This window comes from Bombus impatiens, unplaced genomic scaffold (genome assembly GCF_000188095.3).
Source record: "Bombus impatiens unplaced genomic scaffold, BIMP_2.2 scf_0637, whole genome shotgun sequence".
Classification (NCBI taxonomy): domain Eukaryota; kingdom Metazoa; phylum Arthropoda; class Insecta; order Hymenoptera; family Apidae; genus Bombus; species Bombus impatiens.
Genome location: NT_177056.1, coordinates 1,727,941 through 1,744,541, shown reverse-complemented (window position 1 = coordinate 1,744,541; position 16,601 = coordinate 1,727,941). Strand labels below are relative to the sequence as shown.

The window sequence follows — 16,601 nt, the reverse complement described above, 5'->3', positions numbered from 1 at the left end:
TCGATGACCGACACTCCGTGGCTGCTTGGCCGCCATTAGAGGAGTCGAGAGCAGGGGAGAGAGAAAGAGAAACGAGAGCAACCGAGGCGAAACGAAGACGATCGTACGTCTCCCGTCACGAGCTCCCCCGTCTACGTTCTTCACAGACACACACCGTACGTCGTGCATACTACGTGTATGTGTATACGTGCAGAGCGCTCTGTTGCGAAGAGGAAGAGGGGCACGAGGAAAAGCAGCGCGGCCAAGCGAGACAGACGATGCGTGAGAGCTCGGGGACCATGGACTCTTGACAGTGAATCGATTCGCTCGCGCTGCCCTGACCTCGTATTCCTTGCCGCAATTTCGGTCGCTGAACGAATTATCGAGGTCAACGACTAGCGTAGTAGCCTCGTACCTCGTGTAAACAAAAGTGTACCCGCGCGCCTTCGTTCGAAAGAAAAATCGGATCGACGAATAGGAAGAGACTGGTGGACACGTGTGTACAAGCGCGTAGGTGCGCGTGAGAAGGTGCATCGCGGTGGCCGAGATTTTTTCTCCAGCGGAAGTGACGGGGAAAATTGAGACGGTGGAGCCGAAGGAACAGCAAACGGTGGTCCAGAAGGCGGAGCAGGCTGGCGATATGCTGCAGGCGGTGCCCCGTGTGCCTGTCGCCGGTGTCAAGCGACGATGGGGCAACAGGCACACCGGAAGTCTGCAGGAGTCGAGCCCGGAAGTGTCAAGCAGCGGCGTACTCTCGCCACCGCCGAATTTTCAACCATCCACGCCTGAAAGTGCAGCTGTCAAGAACGAAGAGCTTCAGTTGTGGGATCTCGACCTTCATCGGGGGCTCCAGACGAACGGAGATCATTATCGGACCACCATCACCGCCACAACGACTACTACAGTGCTGCCAACGGTCACCGATCCTGCGTCGCCGTTCACCACCCCCGTCGAAGGTTTGTGCTCGACACTTTTCGTATCTGTCGCGTTGCGTAAGCGCACGAGTGCTACTTGTACCGTTTACCGCGTGCCAGGACTGTTCCAGGTGGCGCTACGAAAGTTTCTTTTTTTAAGAGGGAGAGTAACATGTGTGTACGTGGTTTTTGTTTTGAATTTTAACCTATTACTTGAGAAAGTCTGTCAGATAGTTCGTTTGTTAGATATAATTTCTTTTATTTATAATGTAACTCTATGTTTGATAATAATCTTATTTTATTTTAATAATCGTTATTTTTGGAGTAAAATAGATATATGATTCGCTAGATGATTCGTTTCTTAGATACGATAGTTTATTTATGATTGCTCTATACATATTTTAAGGAGTTCTCTGCAATAACGTATATTTTTACTCTAAAATAGGGATACGTTATAGTTCTATACAAGTTTCTAGGCCTCTCTAGTGATTTCTAATGATTTTACACTTGTAAATATTATTTTAGTTTCGTGAGTTTGCAAAAGTTATAGATATGTATGGTCATATTTCAGTTGCACGCTATCAAAAGAAAAATTTAAAAAGCAAGAGAGCGTGTTTTCTACAGAGAGTCCGGGAAATCTGACGAATATACATGGAAACGGTTTTTCTATATAACGAACTTTTAATTGACTAAAAAAAAAAAGAAAGAAGCAGGTATGAGGAGTTGCTTTGTTTGCCGGATCCACAGAAAAATTAATTTACTCGACTTGTAGCTGACAAATTGCTAATTAGTTGAAATTATTCCTCTGTACAAAGTCGACCAGAAAAGAAAGAGAAGAGAGAAGTTGGAAAATCTTCGTCAAAAGCCTTGACTTTTTCTGATTAACCATTAAGGACCAAATGATGTATTATAATGTTATAAATACCTCGATTTTTTCAAATTTCGTAGTGATGCAAGAAATATCAATCGAATCCTTGGAATTCTTTTCATAGCCAGAATGTTTAAAAAACGGAATTCGATAATGTAAATTGATCGAAAAATATTGTAAACGAGATGTTGGTCTTTAATGGGTTGGAAGATGTTCCAATTAATAGGTTAAGGTACAATTTTACGTAAATACAATGTGGAATATTAAAGAAGACACGAAAGGTTGTCCGAAAGACGTAAAATGGAGCCAAGACAAAAGAGTTTCGAAAGATCGAAAGTCGAGTGGGTTGAAGGTTTCGTGAGCCATTAAACGGCCTTAGAGGTGATCGACCTACACACGTCAGTCGATTTCGTTAGAAAGCGACTGTACCTTTTTTTTCGAAATACTAAGCATACCTAGTTTCACCTAATTTTTTTCTCTACGAAATCAGGTCGAGGCCGATTGTGACGGACCAAAAACGAGTATCGACGACCTCATAGGACTCGGTAATGGCGTTCGTCATCGATTGCGCCATCTTGCACCATACCTGGAGCCAATTGCGCAATTTCACCATTTTTCACGCGTCTCTCTTTTCTTTCGTTCCTCTCGTTGATAGATTTTTATTTTTCGCTATTGCCGCTGAGTTTTTAATCTCCCGACTCGGTCGTTTTATCGTTTTTTCCTGTTTTGCCACGTTATCAACGCTCTCGGACTTGTTGCAACCGGTGGCCTCGATGGCAATCTCCTGGGACTCTCTGTATCCGCTCTTTTCCCAACGATGCATTTTTTTTTTTAGTTTCCAGATGATTTTTCGATTGCTTTCGTAGTTTCGTTTGATTTAATTGGATGAATTTGTCGAAAACGTAATTTAATAGATTTGAGCGAGATCAGAAGATTTTTTAATAATTAAATAAATGAAATATTTGGTACCTTCGTAATTTTTGTATTGGTTTTGCAGTTTCATTTGGTTTAATTCTAAGAACATCCCGGGTGGGTGGTTTAATGGATTTTGATGAGGTTCATTGTAATTAATTGTTTGTTATTTTTAAATTCTAAATATTTAATATTATGTTAGTTAAAATTCTAAAATTACGAATGAATTTTCTTTGAATAGAACTCTATATTTTTTACTTAAATAAAATTTTTGAAAATTCAACATTGTATCTTTTTACTTGGAAAAAGATTTCTTCAGGCAGAACTCTGTACTTTTTATTCGGACGAAATTTCTTGGCATGGAACCCTGTATCTCTTAGTTGAAAATACATTTCCTCGAACGGAACTCTATATTTTTTTTAGTTGCAAAAAATTTCTTTGAACGACACTCGGCATCTTTTATTTATTACTTCATGGACATGTAGTGTATAGAATATAATACTTATATTATATGCCCTTTAAACAACTTTTATACACACAAAAGTCCATTTAATACTATTAATCATTGCTACAATAACAGTGTTAACAAACATAACACTGTCTCTCGATAATTGAGGAGTATTCCACAGAGATCCTTGAACGAGGGAACATGCCATGGTGAAGGTTCTCCTGTTCGCTTGGTGCACACGTGAAATCAGATTCACACGAAACGTGCAATTACCAAGTTATTCCCGGGTTGTTTAACTGTCGACCTTCGTGACCCCGTTATTTAATTACCGCAGATCACTGCATTCGGAAGCATAATATGCACGATGACTTGTGTATTATTCGAAACTTCACCTTCATTGCGTGATCTCAGTCGTAAAGTTCGTAATATCTCTGTTTTTATACTAATCAAACATCCTGCTATTAAAAGGTTCTGGCCAAATTAACTTCATTGTGGATAATTTTAGGGTTAACTGTGGGGAATTTTCTCTTTCAGGGTTACCAGGTTTACCAGGGTTGCCACATATAACAATATGTATCTCAAATCTGAATTTCCATTCTTTGTATATTTTTATGTCGAAATTTATTTATAAAAGAACTTATTAATATTAAAATTATTATATGCTATTGGAAACTGATTAATATAACGAATATTGGAATTTATTACTATTGAAGCTTAGAGCTACATAGAAGCAATTATACTACACGTTCATATTTTTAATGGCATTAAAAATATGAAGAATTTTTTTCAAAGAAACTAGGCTAATATTTTTGAAGAAATATTAGAAATAGACGTAGAACACTATCTTGTGGAAAATAGCAACGAAATAACTTGCACCAAAATAATTCTCGAACAACAGTATGTTGAAGAGTACTAATTTAATTGTCACGTGCAGTAAAAGTTTATAAATAAACGATGATCCTTCAACGATGAAAAATCTTTGTGACGAAAGTTCGATCACTTTCTTGAAAGAACGGGGGTGGAAACTTTGTCCTCCCTCTCTACGTTCCCCATCGTCGCTCACACGGCCGCGTTATTTTCATCCTTGCACTCTCTCCACGAGTTTATTGCATCGTGTGACGTCTGTCCAACACAGGTATGTACATACAGCGGCTTTAAATAACACGATGCGTCACGTATATGTCGGTGCGATGTACGCGGTGAACCATTGTGTTTTCGTTTGCAGTCGCGATACCGATGACCCGGAAACTGGGTCACGGTCTTTCGGTTTTTTCCCTCCCCGCCAATGATTCACGGCTTCGCAGACAGGTCGTATTTTCTTATCTCGTGATATTTTTTCTTTTTTCTTTTTTTTTTATTTTATATCGTACCACGCAGGAAAGTTTTATCAAACACTCTACACGCACACTGGATTTATACGGTGTTCTATTTCTGAAGGGTCTAGGGAATTTTTACTTTCAGGTGGTTGGTACACATTCGATATAGTCGAGTTTGTTAGCTCGTTTAAAGAGGTTTTCGATAGCAGGATGATGTTTATTTATTTTGTAATATACTTGGAATACGGTAGGGAATATTTTCTTTTAACAGATGAATGTTTAAGAGAATTAATTTCGATATTTGATTCATAGCAAATTAATCTTTGGTAAATAGCCAGATAATTTTTATTATATAGCGTAAGAAAAAAAATTCACATGAAAAGTTATTAACATGCTCACAAATACTTCAGTAATTCTACAAAATATCCTAAAAATGAAAAATTCATGCACTTTTTACACTCTTGTATGTATATAACCTAACTTTTCTAATTTCCAAATATCCAATTTGAAAAATATTACTACACCATAATGCTTCAGTAGATCTATGAAATCTCCATCAAAAATCATAAAATGGATACCAAGATGGAGGCCACTCTGGTCAATCGTTAACCTATATTCCACGATCTTGAGCGTATCGATCAGCAGAAGTGTCGAGGATCGTGCCCTGTCTCCTAAGTTAATCGACGATAATCGAGACGGGTGATCCACCCTAGAGGACTCCTCTTCCTTCCCATCCTAGACGTTCTGTGAATGCAATCGAGTGCACGTGGTGGATCGTTCCTCGACGCTGTAATCGAGATACCAATGGTTAGAGGCTGAAGTGCACGTGGTCGTTCGTTCCTCTCGAATTGGGTCATCGAATTCCAGTCGAACGGATGAATACCGATCGCCACGCGGCACACAGGCCCACGAACGTACTAGATAGATGAGCATTCGTAAATATTCCGTTGTGACGGACACACCATACGGTTTCGGCGATTGGGCACCGTTAGACGCGTATACGTGTAGAAACTGGCCAGACACGACCGAAAAGGAACTACACGAAACTCGTTCCTGATCGCCTCGTAAAATCTCACCATTGCCTCAACAGGAAACTCGATAGAGGAGGACGCAGGAATTTTTATTTCTTTACGTGTCTGATTTGTCATCTTTTAAGCCATGGGTTGTTCTACGCGATCGTTGGAAATTGGAAATTTTATTGTGAATTTTGGTTTCATTTTTTGCAGGTTAAGGCAGTTAGGTTATGTAGATGGAAAAGTGAATTTTGACATTTTTCCACCCCTGGGAAATTTGGCAGCCGGAATATTTGGAAATTGCAGAGTTTCGCTAGTTATTTATTTTAACTTCGTCGAGGAATCGGGCATTTTATTGGAAATTTTGATTTCATTTTTTAAAAGCCAAGGGAGTTAGGTTATGGATGGTTAGGCGGATTTTCAAGTTTTCGAAGTTTGGGTATTTTGGGAGTTGAAATATTTGGAAATTTGGTTTTCTCTTTTAATTAGAAGATTAACTATTATAACGGTTTAGGCAAGCGCTTTTCAGAAAAATATTAGTCGTTTAAATGTACCGGACGAAATTTCCCTTTTTCTCGTAGATCTCTAGTTATTTTTTTATATTTAATTTAATTTCAATTCAATTTTGTCATCTTTTAAGCCATGGGTTGTTCTACGCGATCGTTGGAAATTGGAAATTTTATTGTGAATTTTGGTTTCATTTTTTGCAGGTTAAGGCAGTTAGGTTATGTAGATGGAAAAGTGAATTTTGACATTTTTCCACCCCTGGGAAATTTGGCAGCCGGAATATTTGGAAATTGCAGAGTTTCGCTAGTTATTTATTTTAACTTCGTCGAGGAATCGGGCATTTTATTGGAAATTTTGATTTCATTTTTTAAAAGCCAAGGGAGTTAGGTTATGGATGGTTAGGCGGATTTTCAAGTTTTCGAAGTTTGGGTATTTTGGGAGTTGAAATATTTGGAAATTTGGTTTTCTCTTTTAATTAGAAGATTAACTATTATAACGGTTTAGGCAAGCGCTTTTCAGAAAAATATTAGTCGTTTAAATGTACCGGACGAAATTTCCCTTTTTCTCGTAGATCTCTAGTTATTTTTTTATATTTAATTTAATTTCAATTTTAATTCAATTTAAATTCAAAAAATTTTAATTCAATTTAAATTCAAATTCAAATTTTAATCCAAAATTTAAATTCAAAAAGGGGCGTGAAAAGGGTAAAGAAGATGAGGAATCTGTTTCGTAATTTGCAAGCATTACACGTAATTCTTTGCAAGTAATTACGAATGTTCCCGAGAATCGCAAGTGCGACACGGAATGTGAAAGGACGATGCGGTCGCGAAATTTTTGCACGTTTGCACGCGGATTTCTGTCGGGGTCTCATTAATTTCTGAAGGTTTGCTCGTCTAGTTCGCACGTCTGCGACGCTCGAGAGGAATGAACCGTGACAATATCTCAGAAATATCGTTGGAACATTTCTTGGTAAACCTTGTTCGACTAACCTTAGACTTTTTATAAGATGTCAACGTGTATGGTTCGATAACTTTACAATAAAAAAATTTATCGCTAGTATAATAAAAATTATTAGAGCAAGTAATTTAAAATTAATCATACTCAAATTTAAATAAAAAATACATATTTAAACTTAACTCCTGTGTCTTTCGAATTCGATTGAATTATTATTTCCTGTAAATAAATTAATAAATGAGATCTTTTCAATTAAGTTTTGCGACGTTTCAATTCGAGGATTAGATATATATAAAGAAATATTTTTAATTATAAATGTCGTGTGTTTTATATTGAATTTCGAGTTGAAATCATCGCACATTTCATGTTCTTTTCATTAACTCTCCACTGCTACTACGGAGTCACAGGTCACGATGATAAATACCGTTTATGATCCTTATCACATGAAACCCAGGCTACGAATTAAATCAACTAACTTAAAACCATTATATGTCGACTATGAACCAACTTTATCACTAGAGGGTTACTTATTGCCCTGCATTCATATACTTCGATATAAAATGAAAATTAAATTTCCAACAATTTCCTTTTTCGCATAAATTTCGACTTAATTGTAAGTTAAATTTTGTTACGTGTTAATTATTAATATTTTCTTTTTGCATGTAAATTTCCTTTTAAATAAAAATTAGTTCTCCATGTAGGATAATATATTTTCCTTTTTTTCACGTGATTTATGCAACAATAGGTTATTTCCTTTCCTCGTTTTTAGAGAAACATCGTTCCTCGATCATTTTTTTCAGATGAAATCGCATAATAACCGGTATAGTAGTATCAATGGAGCATTTCAATGATGTTAATTACACGCAAATTGCACCCCACGAGGATACGTAATTACACAGACTCGTAATGCGACGTCGTTTCTCTTTTTCCACCGTGTAATTACTAGACGTCGTAAAGGAAATATTTAGATTTAATTTGCATCCTTCGTGTCGTTTCTGCCCGTTGGTGCAAATCGTTCGAAAGTGAGTCCCAAACTGAACGATTTCATTCGTAAGAATGGAGGGGACAACACGTATACATTTACTTAATTTTATTAATTTATTGAACTCAGGTCAGTTAACTCGTCTACCTTGCGTTCGATATTTTCCACTTCACCATTTATACATACAGGGATACTGATTTATTCGTCTAGAAATATTGTCTTGGAACTTAAAAGAATCGACGAACTATGATCTTCAAATGATAATTGCAAATAATAATGTACAAAGTCCCTATATTCATCGTTACCAATATCAAAGCAAGTGAATATGAAATCTATTTGGCAGGGATCAGCATAATCTTTAACCCTCCCGAAGATCGTTTCAAGTGAGAAGTATTTCTCCATCGAATCACTAGGCCCGTTTTTTTCCACGTGTACCTTCCATTCCCTGTTTCATGGTGTATGAAGAGGTTAGGGTTGGGGAAAGGGCCAAATTGGTGGAAGGCGGCAGTAAGAGGGAAAGAGAAAGAGGCAGGAAGAGGTCAGTAGGTCACTCTCACTCGAGAAAGAGGAGACTCAATCGTGTGGAAGCAACGTCTAGCGGACGATAATCTGATGTATCAGGTTGTTCCTTATAAGGTGAGCCAGTTTGTTCTAAATCGAGATCTACCAAGCTTTACGGTTAGGTGTCCACGTGTAGATCTCGCTCGATTGATCGTTCAGGTCGAGCATGGAGCAATAGGTTAACTTGTGATTTGAATTTCTATAACTTTTCGTTACCCAAATTAGGGTTTAACTTTGTCCGTTAGACAGAATATATAACAGTGGGTTTGAAGTATTCTTAGTATTCACTGAACGAAACAAATTTCTATAAAGCTTCCATTTCTATATTTCTATTCTTAAAGTTATGAAATTGAACGCGTTTGTGACGATTCGCTCGCAAGGAATTAAGTCGGTTTGTGTTTATTGTCTAGTCGGGAGTTTGATGAAGAGATCTTGTCTGGCGAATTTTTTAGGTTAGCAGAGTTTGAGGTTTTGAGTTTTGGGAATTTAGGAAATCTGTTAAGCGTCTTTAGATCAACTTGTCATACTTCTTCGACTTTTAAAATGATTTTCTCGTTAGGAATATCGATGCTTGTTATCGTTCAATTATACGGTCTAGCTAAGACTATGGTAATCAATTTGTTTTACGTTAGAAGCAATTGACACATCTGTAAGAGGAAAAAAACTACTTTAAAGTGCTTAAAATCTTCATTTAGCCAACCAGAGACACTGAAATCTTGATCGTCAGAGTCTTAATCTTAACCTGATCTTTAAAACATAAAGTAATCGCAAGCAGAATCGAGCCAAAAGCTACCTTTCATGTGCTCAAAATCTTCAGCCAACTCACTAAAGACGCCTCGCTAATGTAAGAGGAATCTGGCTAAAACGAAGCTTAAAATGCTTCCAATCTTCGTTAAACCAACCAGAGACGCTAAAATCTTCATCGTCTGAAGTCGGATCCAGCATTTCCGCTCGCTGCACTCGCTTTAAAGCTGCAGCAGCTCACACGACGGAAACGTTCTCTCGATAGTCGGGCGGTTGAATCCGTGGCAACTTTTCCTCGATGCGGGAAAACTACTTAGGATTAAGCGTCGAGCAACAAAACGACCGACCAGACAGGAGAAGTGGGTCGTCAGTGGTCATCAAGTGGTGTATCGTATGAGAGCGCGCTTTTCTTTGTGTTGGTGAGTTGTGCGTGGAATGGTAACGAGCCACGTACACGGGAAACGATATCAGAAACTCGTGGAGCACTGGTTCTCAACTTTGAACCAGCGCTCTACAAGTCTCTGCAGACCTTTGTACATATTATAAAAAATATCAGGCAACAATTCTGCGCTTACAAATGACACTTGTATGTTTATTCATCTGTTCCGAGGAACAGTTTGCGTAGTGGCCTCCATTGTGTTGGACGGAACTTTGAATATCTCCGAAAGTATCGTCTGGGGAATTATACCGTTTCTTAAACGAGTCACTAATTGTCTTGAATTGACGAAATTGAATATTAATAAGGGTACGTTTTAGGCTGAATGTTGGCTACTTTTAGGCGACTATTAGGTGACTTAAATTATCATGTTACACAAACCAATCATTTATTGTCATTCATCGTTTTCGTTCTCGCGAATGGACAAATTTTAAACAAAGGATACCATGACAGGAAGTTTCTTAAGGATGCTATTTCTGTGGTGTACTATTAATTTTCAAATCTATCAACAACAGTCGTTATTTTCGTTATTTTCGAACAATCTCGTTATTTTCACTATAAAATAAAATAATTGATACTCGTGACAACGATGTAGCCTCCCCCTCCCTGAAGCAACAAAGAAGAGATGTATGTAGTGGTTTAAAATCAACGGCTCCTAGGTGACTATAAAGGAGGATTATAGTCGTTAAAGGTTAGATTGATAGTTGGAAAGGGGATTTGATTAATCCGATACATCAAGTGGAACAGTAGACGAGTTGAGGTTAGGAGGAGAAAAATGACGTTAAAGATACTTGCAACAAAATGACGGTGAAAATAAGTTGGAATTGGCTGGCCATCAAGCAGATAGTAATTAGAGTAGCTAGGGTTAAAATATACCGGTCTATATTCAGAACGTTCTCGCTGCATCTCTCGAATACCATTCTGCGTCAATTGGATCTGTATATTGTTTCCTTCGGCAGACATTGTTTCAAACAGCAGACATGTGTTTTATATGTATCTTTTTGCAATTGAAATTATTCTGTATGTCCAATTCGAACCATCACATATTTATACCAATTTAATTTATTTTCTACTTATTAATAATACAATAGTCAACCGTTATAATTTTTTGGCTGCTGCCATATTTGAGATAATTATATCGTTCGACTTCCTTTTGCAAATTGGTGCCTCAAAGTTTACACTGAACCAAAATTAAAATCCCTAATTTTCTAGTTATTATTATTCGAATGTTGAAAAATGTATTTATATGCTTGTTTATCTATAACATATACACAGAATAATTGATGCAAATTTTGTCATCTTTTACAGACCGATGTCTTAAAATTTTGTCTAAACCAATATAGATTTTATTTGTTAATTATTCTACTAAGATATAAATGATCTTCTTTTTTAACTTGTTGAGTGATTGCTTCCTGTGCTCTTGTGTAGACATTAATGTCTATTTCCACTGCGATTAAAAACGCTCGATGTTAGTCATTGGTTCAAAAATATCGATAGGTGATTAGAGATCAAACGTTACGTTGGTTTTTGTTTCGTCGTAATGATCCTCCGATTGGTGAGAACGAGCCGGCGAAAAAATTTCAGTTTCACCTGGAAATGAGTCACATTGGCACCAAACCAACTTACCAGATCCAGTTACTAATAGACATTTCGCAAGTGCAAGACGCGAGAGTGATTAATCGCACGTTCCTTGTCACATTTATTACTTTCACGGCTAACGACGTAGTACTTACGTGTCATGTAGTTTATTCAACTCGAGAATCGATGTCGTGTTACTATTCTGTTTGATTTGGGACATGATGACATTTGGTGGTCACATTTTGTCACTAGTACGAGTGGTGACAAATCGAACGGATCCAGACACATATTTAATCCAGATTACGGCCAGAAGCGCAAACTGTGAAAGTTTAGTAATGAAAAGAACATGGTAGAAAATGAAAATCAGATCCGCAGTGAACGGATGATGAATAATGTTATATAAGTTTGTAACTAGAAATTTCTAGGGATCCCTAGTCTTGTGTTCTAACTATTCTATCCGTATATCCATACGATATATCGACAAAATCAAGGGACTTTTTAGCTTGAAAATTATTTGTTTCCAATTTAGCCCGGAATCGGTATCCTTGAGTCGTAATTGAACAGTTTGCATTAGTATAGTTAATCTTAGAGTTTCATAATTTGGTTTTATTTAGTGTTCCATATTATACATAACGCAAGAGATATTTTTATTGTAGTATAATGAGTTTTAATGAGTTTTCGAAACTTCAAAAATTGTTAGGTTAAGTAACGCAGTACCAAACCTAACCTAAAGTCTCTTCTGAATGCATTGCATGATCAGCATATACAACTGCACTTCAACAAGACTAGAAAAGTTTCTGATTGGATCTGAAACGAGTTTGAAAAAAGAGAGAATAAATGTCCTAGGAGATTTGAGGTTGGGAAACCCTGACGTGGTGGACGGTATGCGCGTTTTCTCTGCGCTGGCACGAAGATGGTATTCCCTCCGGTAAAAGTACCGTATCCGGTACGTCCGCGTGGCGACTTTCGCGTAACAGAGTGCCCACGATCCAACCTGTAAATCAGAATGGATCGTAAAGCCTGGCTAACAGTCTTGATTCAATGATTCTTCGATAGCGTATTGCAAAAGAACTAGCGTAACTCCATTATCCGCCATTTTGTCCTTGGCGAACGTGATAACAAAAATGAAGACGCGTGACTGACATGAAAACCTTCCAACCGTAAATTTTTCAAACTGACACTGATGGTTCGTAACATAGGACCATCTGGGCATAGTGTTACCGGTTTGTTGAGAATTTTTACATTTAATTTACATTTTCAGTCATGTCCAAGTCGTTTTATTCACGATGATCGTGCGACGTATCCAGAAGAGATTGTAGGTTAGATTTTAATGTGACAGTTCTTCTTTCTTAAAAGCTCTTTAGTGATAATTACTTAGTGATCTTTGTTACTGCAACTTTTTAGGGACTTCTCGATACCGACATAACCCTCGGTATGGAAAATTTCATTAATTTTTATTTCTATAAATTCTCAATTCACAGAAGAGATAGAATCTGATATCGGCATTTTTGGAAACGGAGGTTTGAAGTTTCTGACTCGCTATTAGGGAAATTTTTACAAAATTTATGAATTTTCATCGTTCGGTAGCTTCTCTAAAGATAATCTGGATGATATTTCTTGAAACGATATTATGTCATTCAGCCTTCCTCGAGTTTCTTGCCTGAGCCAGTGGAGACCAGTAGTCACAGTGGCTACTCCGGTTCAAGGATAAATCCTATCCGGTGCTAGCGGCCAATGTCACGCTCAGCTGGACCGGTGGTTGCAATGGAAACGTTGGAAATCATCACGTTCCATTAACTTCCATGGTAGTCGACGAGCGCTGCTGGGAAAACGATCGTTTTTATCGATATCGGTCGCTTTCTGACTCTACTGATTCTCCTGGTGAGAGTCGAATGGACATTTTTATCGAGGGACGAACGATTAGTTGTTATGATTTCTTACAGTAGCTTCGAGTTGGTCCGATTCATTTTTACATTAAACTACGCGTTACTTTCGTGGTGGCAATGGATTGGAATGAAAGAAATTGATGGTGAAAAATTGGAACGGGAACATAGGATAATACTTTGCTAGCGCGTTTCCTTTTCGAGAAAATCGATTTTGAAAATCGTGGCGCTTGGCGCTCAGCGACGTAGCCCAGAAACTTTAAAGTCGACTTCACCCATAACGGCGCGACGTCTCGTACAAAGAAAACTCATTCCACGCTTTTGATTCAATTTTGTGCAAAGAATTACGTCGCATAGAAACGCCATAGAACGACTTTTTATCAAATCTACAAAATTTAATTTCGTATATATTTTCACGAAGAAAAAGAGGCGTTGTTTTTGGTTGAAAACCTAATTAAGCGACTGTTGAGAGGATGATCTCAGGATATCATTGAATTCGAGCGGTATGGAGAAATTAGCGTGAAAAATAAACGAAATTTCGAAAGCGGAAACCAGAGTTGGCGGAACGAGTATTTTCGACGGAATCTGGGAAGACGAAGTGGATTAAAGTCCTGTGGCTGAAGTTTCAACATACTGAGCGGCCCACCGGGAATACGAAATGAGTTTTCGAGGTCTTCGAAGTCGTCCACGGTTGCGTAGGATCATTCCAACGAAAATAAATTCGTCGTCGGTGATTCATGGATTTCCTGTGCGCGCTTTCTGCCCTCCCCTGTTGTCTCTCTGGTCTTCCATCTCGACTTTTTCCAACCTACACAGGCAAGACAATAGACTATGCACAATACATCCTAAACTGAACCTCCTAAATTTATCTTCAACTTTAGACCAAACTAAGATTGACGGCATTTTTGGTAAATTTGAGGAAAATCGTCAATTACACAGCACTGAAGCGAAGCTAGTCGACTTCATCGTTTGTTAATTTTGCAATTTTGTCAACTGGCCACGCGATTAACGTTTAATCCTTCGGAAACAAACGCTCGACGTCTATAAATCCACTTAACGAATACAAAAATGGCAAATCGAGATGAATTTAAAAAAATAATGCTTACTTTTACCATTTCATGATTTTCCAAAAATTATTCGAATTCCTAAAAATGCATGATCTATCAAATTTCTATGAAGAATTATGAAATTTCACGTAAATACATAGATATCCTCGTTATTCTTTATTTTACAATGTTTAAGTTGCTAAATGGCTTTTTCCGAGTGGCCCTATATATAACTAACAGAGAAAGATACGATTATGATCGCAATAGAGAGAGCAATGGAATATTTTTTCCATGCAACTGCACCCATGTTTATCTTGGGATTACGAGGATGGTCGTCGCGTGTTGGTCTTGTCTTTTCCCTTTGTTCCCAGATCTTATCAGATCGTATACCGTGACCGGATATGACATCTATTAGTTACATGCGCGTGTATATGTCATGCAGAATGGAAACAGAGATGGGTGCCGCCATTTAAAGGGACTCGAGGGTAGGGCAAGGCCGCATGCACTCCTGCTTCTGATGATTTTGCAACGTGTCAGGTTAGGAGTGGCTCAAACCACCATTTCTAGCCCTTTCGAGACGATATTTTTTTAAATAACTTATACATTTATTGATTTATTTGGCACGTTTAAAATTTTAACAAGATGGAAAGTGAAACTTATCTATAGTCTACGCCATATTTTGATTTAAACAAATCTAACCTAATCTAACCTAAACTAACCTAATACTAATTCCACATTCATAACAGACGTGAAAATAAAAGACATCTAGGAAAGAGAAAAATTATATAAAAACGAATGCTCAAATGAAATGAAAATGAAAGACACGTACAAATTTGAATTTATCGTATTCTCAGTAACATAATCTAAGCCTAATTTAACCTAATATTAATTCTACATGCACAACAAACGCGAAAATAAAGGTAACATGTAAAAATCGGAATAAAGGAATATTCTTTCATCTCGACAGAAATATGAACGCTGACAAAAAAGAACTAATTCGAATGTGGAGTATTCTGAGAAAACGTAATCTAATAAGAGTAGTATAACACGCAAATTTCATAATTCGTCTGATATTATTAGCCATAAAAGTCGCTAGGACGCTGAAGTCGCGTCCCCCTGGTGCGCGCGATGAATTTTAACGTGGAAAAGAAACGCAGTACCCGTGAAATGTGACGGGAATGAAAGAGAAGCCGAGGAGAGAGAGACGCGTTTTGTGTTCGCGTGCTACGGCCGGATTTCGCAGAGACCTGAATGATAGTCAGCGGCGTTAGAGCGATGTGCCGCTAGTCGTCCATCTTGTCCTAGCGTCGTAGTCACTTCGTACTCGATCTTCCTATACATCTCTCATATTTCTGTGTTGCACAGAATGAAGGAACCTAACCTAATCTAACCTGGTATCGGTTCTACACAACAAACGCAAGAATAAGCAGAACGGCTAAAAATGAAAGAGAAATATTACGTAAAAGTCTGTTCATAGACGCTCACCACCAACTCACAACTGGGAAAAGAAGTTAATTTACGAAACAGTTATCCTAATTAGCTTATTCGCCTTGCGAACATTTTTTTGTAAATAAGTTTACAATTCTAATCGATGAAAATTAGCGATGATTAATCGCCAGTCTGAGACTTAATGCTTCTAGAGTTACAAGGCCTGCGTATGCTGTTCTCTATGTTTTTGTATTATTCTGCACTTTCAGATTGATTGGTGGAAAATGAAACTTTGTCAAATCACGTAAAAAACAGTTTCGGAATTTTACTTTTTACCTGCCTCCACACACTGTCCTAGCATACGCCCTACAAATTTTAGTAAAGAGAAGATAACTCTAACGAGCGAAAAATTCTCTTCGAAAATCCTCCCTTTTACCAAATAAAGGAATGCCTGTTCTCCTTACTCGTCTCCGTGGCACGTAAGCCCTGAAAATTCATAAAGCCAAACAACAATGCCGTCAGCGCAATTGGTTCGTCTAATCTGGCCAAAGCCCCTCGTAGAAGCTCGGTGTGAATCGGAAACGGCCAAAAACCGCAATGAATCGGCGTGTTCTGGGCTGTCAGTGAACGAGAAGGAACTCAATCCCAGCACGGTCTCGTCGTTCTCCTTTCCTCGTGGATGGTTGGGAGGAAGCGAGGCTCAGCTGCAACAAGCAGTGCTCACTGGCCCGTTTTAGCTTTCCTCTGTTGGCAAGAGCGACAGCGCGGATCGGTTGAGACGCGAGCAGGCGAAAGGAGAGACGAGAGGGAAAGAGGAAGGAGGAGTTGACGAAGAAGAGAACGAGGTAGAGGGGCAGAGGAGAGGAAAGAGAGGAAGCTGACTGCGTGAGAGGAAGAGAGAGGCGAACACTCGTTGTCTGTTAGGCAAGCTAGCAGGATCGAGAAGGACGCGTGCAGAGGAACGTGCGCGCGTGTAAAAGAGGTACCTGCGCGGTTACACAGCCAGGCATCCAGCCAGAGTCAAGGCCGCTC

The 16,601-nt window shown here is 38.3% G+C and overlaps 1 protein-coding gene across 5 annotated transcripts in view; it reads left to right on the top strand.

The window, feature by feature from the left end:
• LOC100749603 (ecdysone receptor) overlaps positions 1–16,601 on the top strand; it is a 197,944-nt gene that overhangs the window by 167,154 nt on the left and 14,189 nt on the right. Inside the window, exon 1 of one of the 5 annotated variants that reach the window (XM_003491751.4) lies at positions 7–935. The exons of the other annotated variants lie outside the window; for them this stretch is intronic. Within the exon in view, the coding sequence (XP_003491799.1) occupies positions 620–935 (316 nt within the window). The 5' untranslated portion in view covers positions 7–619. Of the gene's footprint in view, positions 1–6; positions 936–16,601 lie in introns of those variants that run through there. 5 annotated transcript variants of the gene reach the window in all.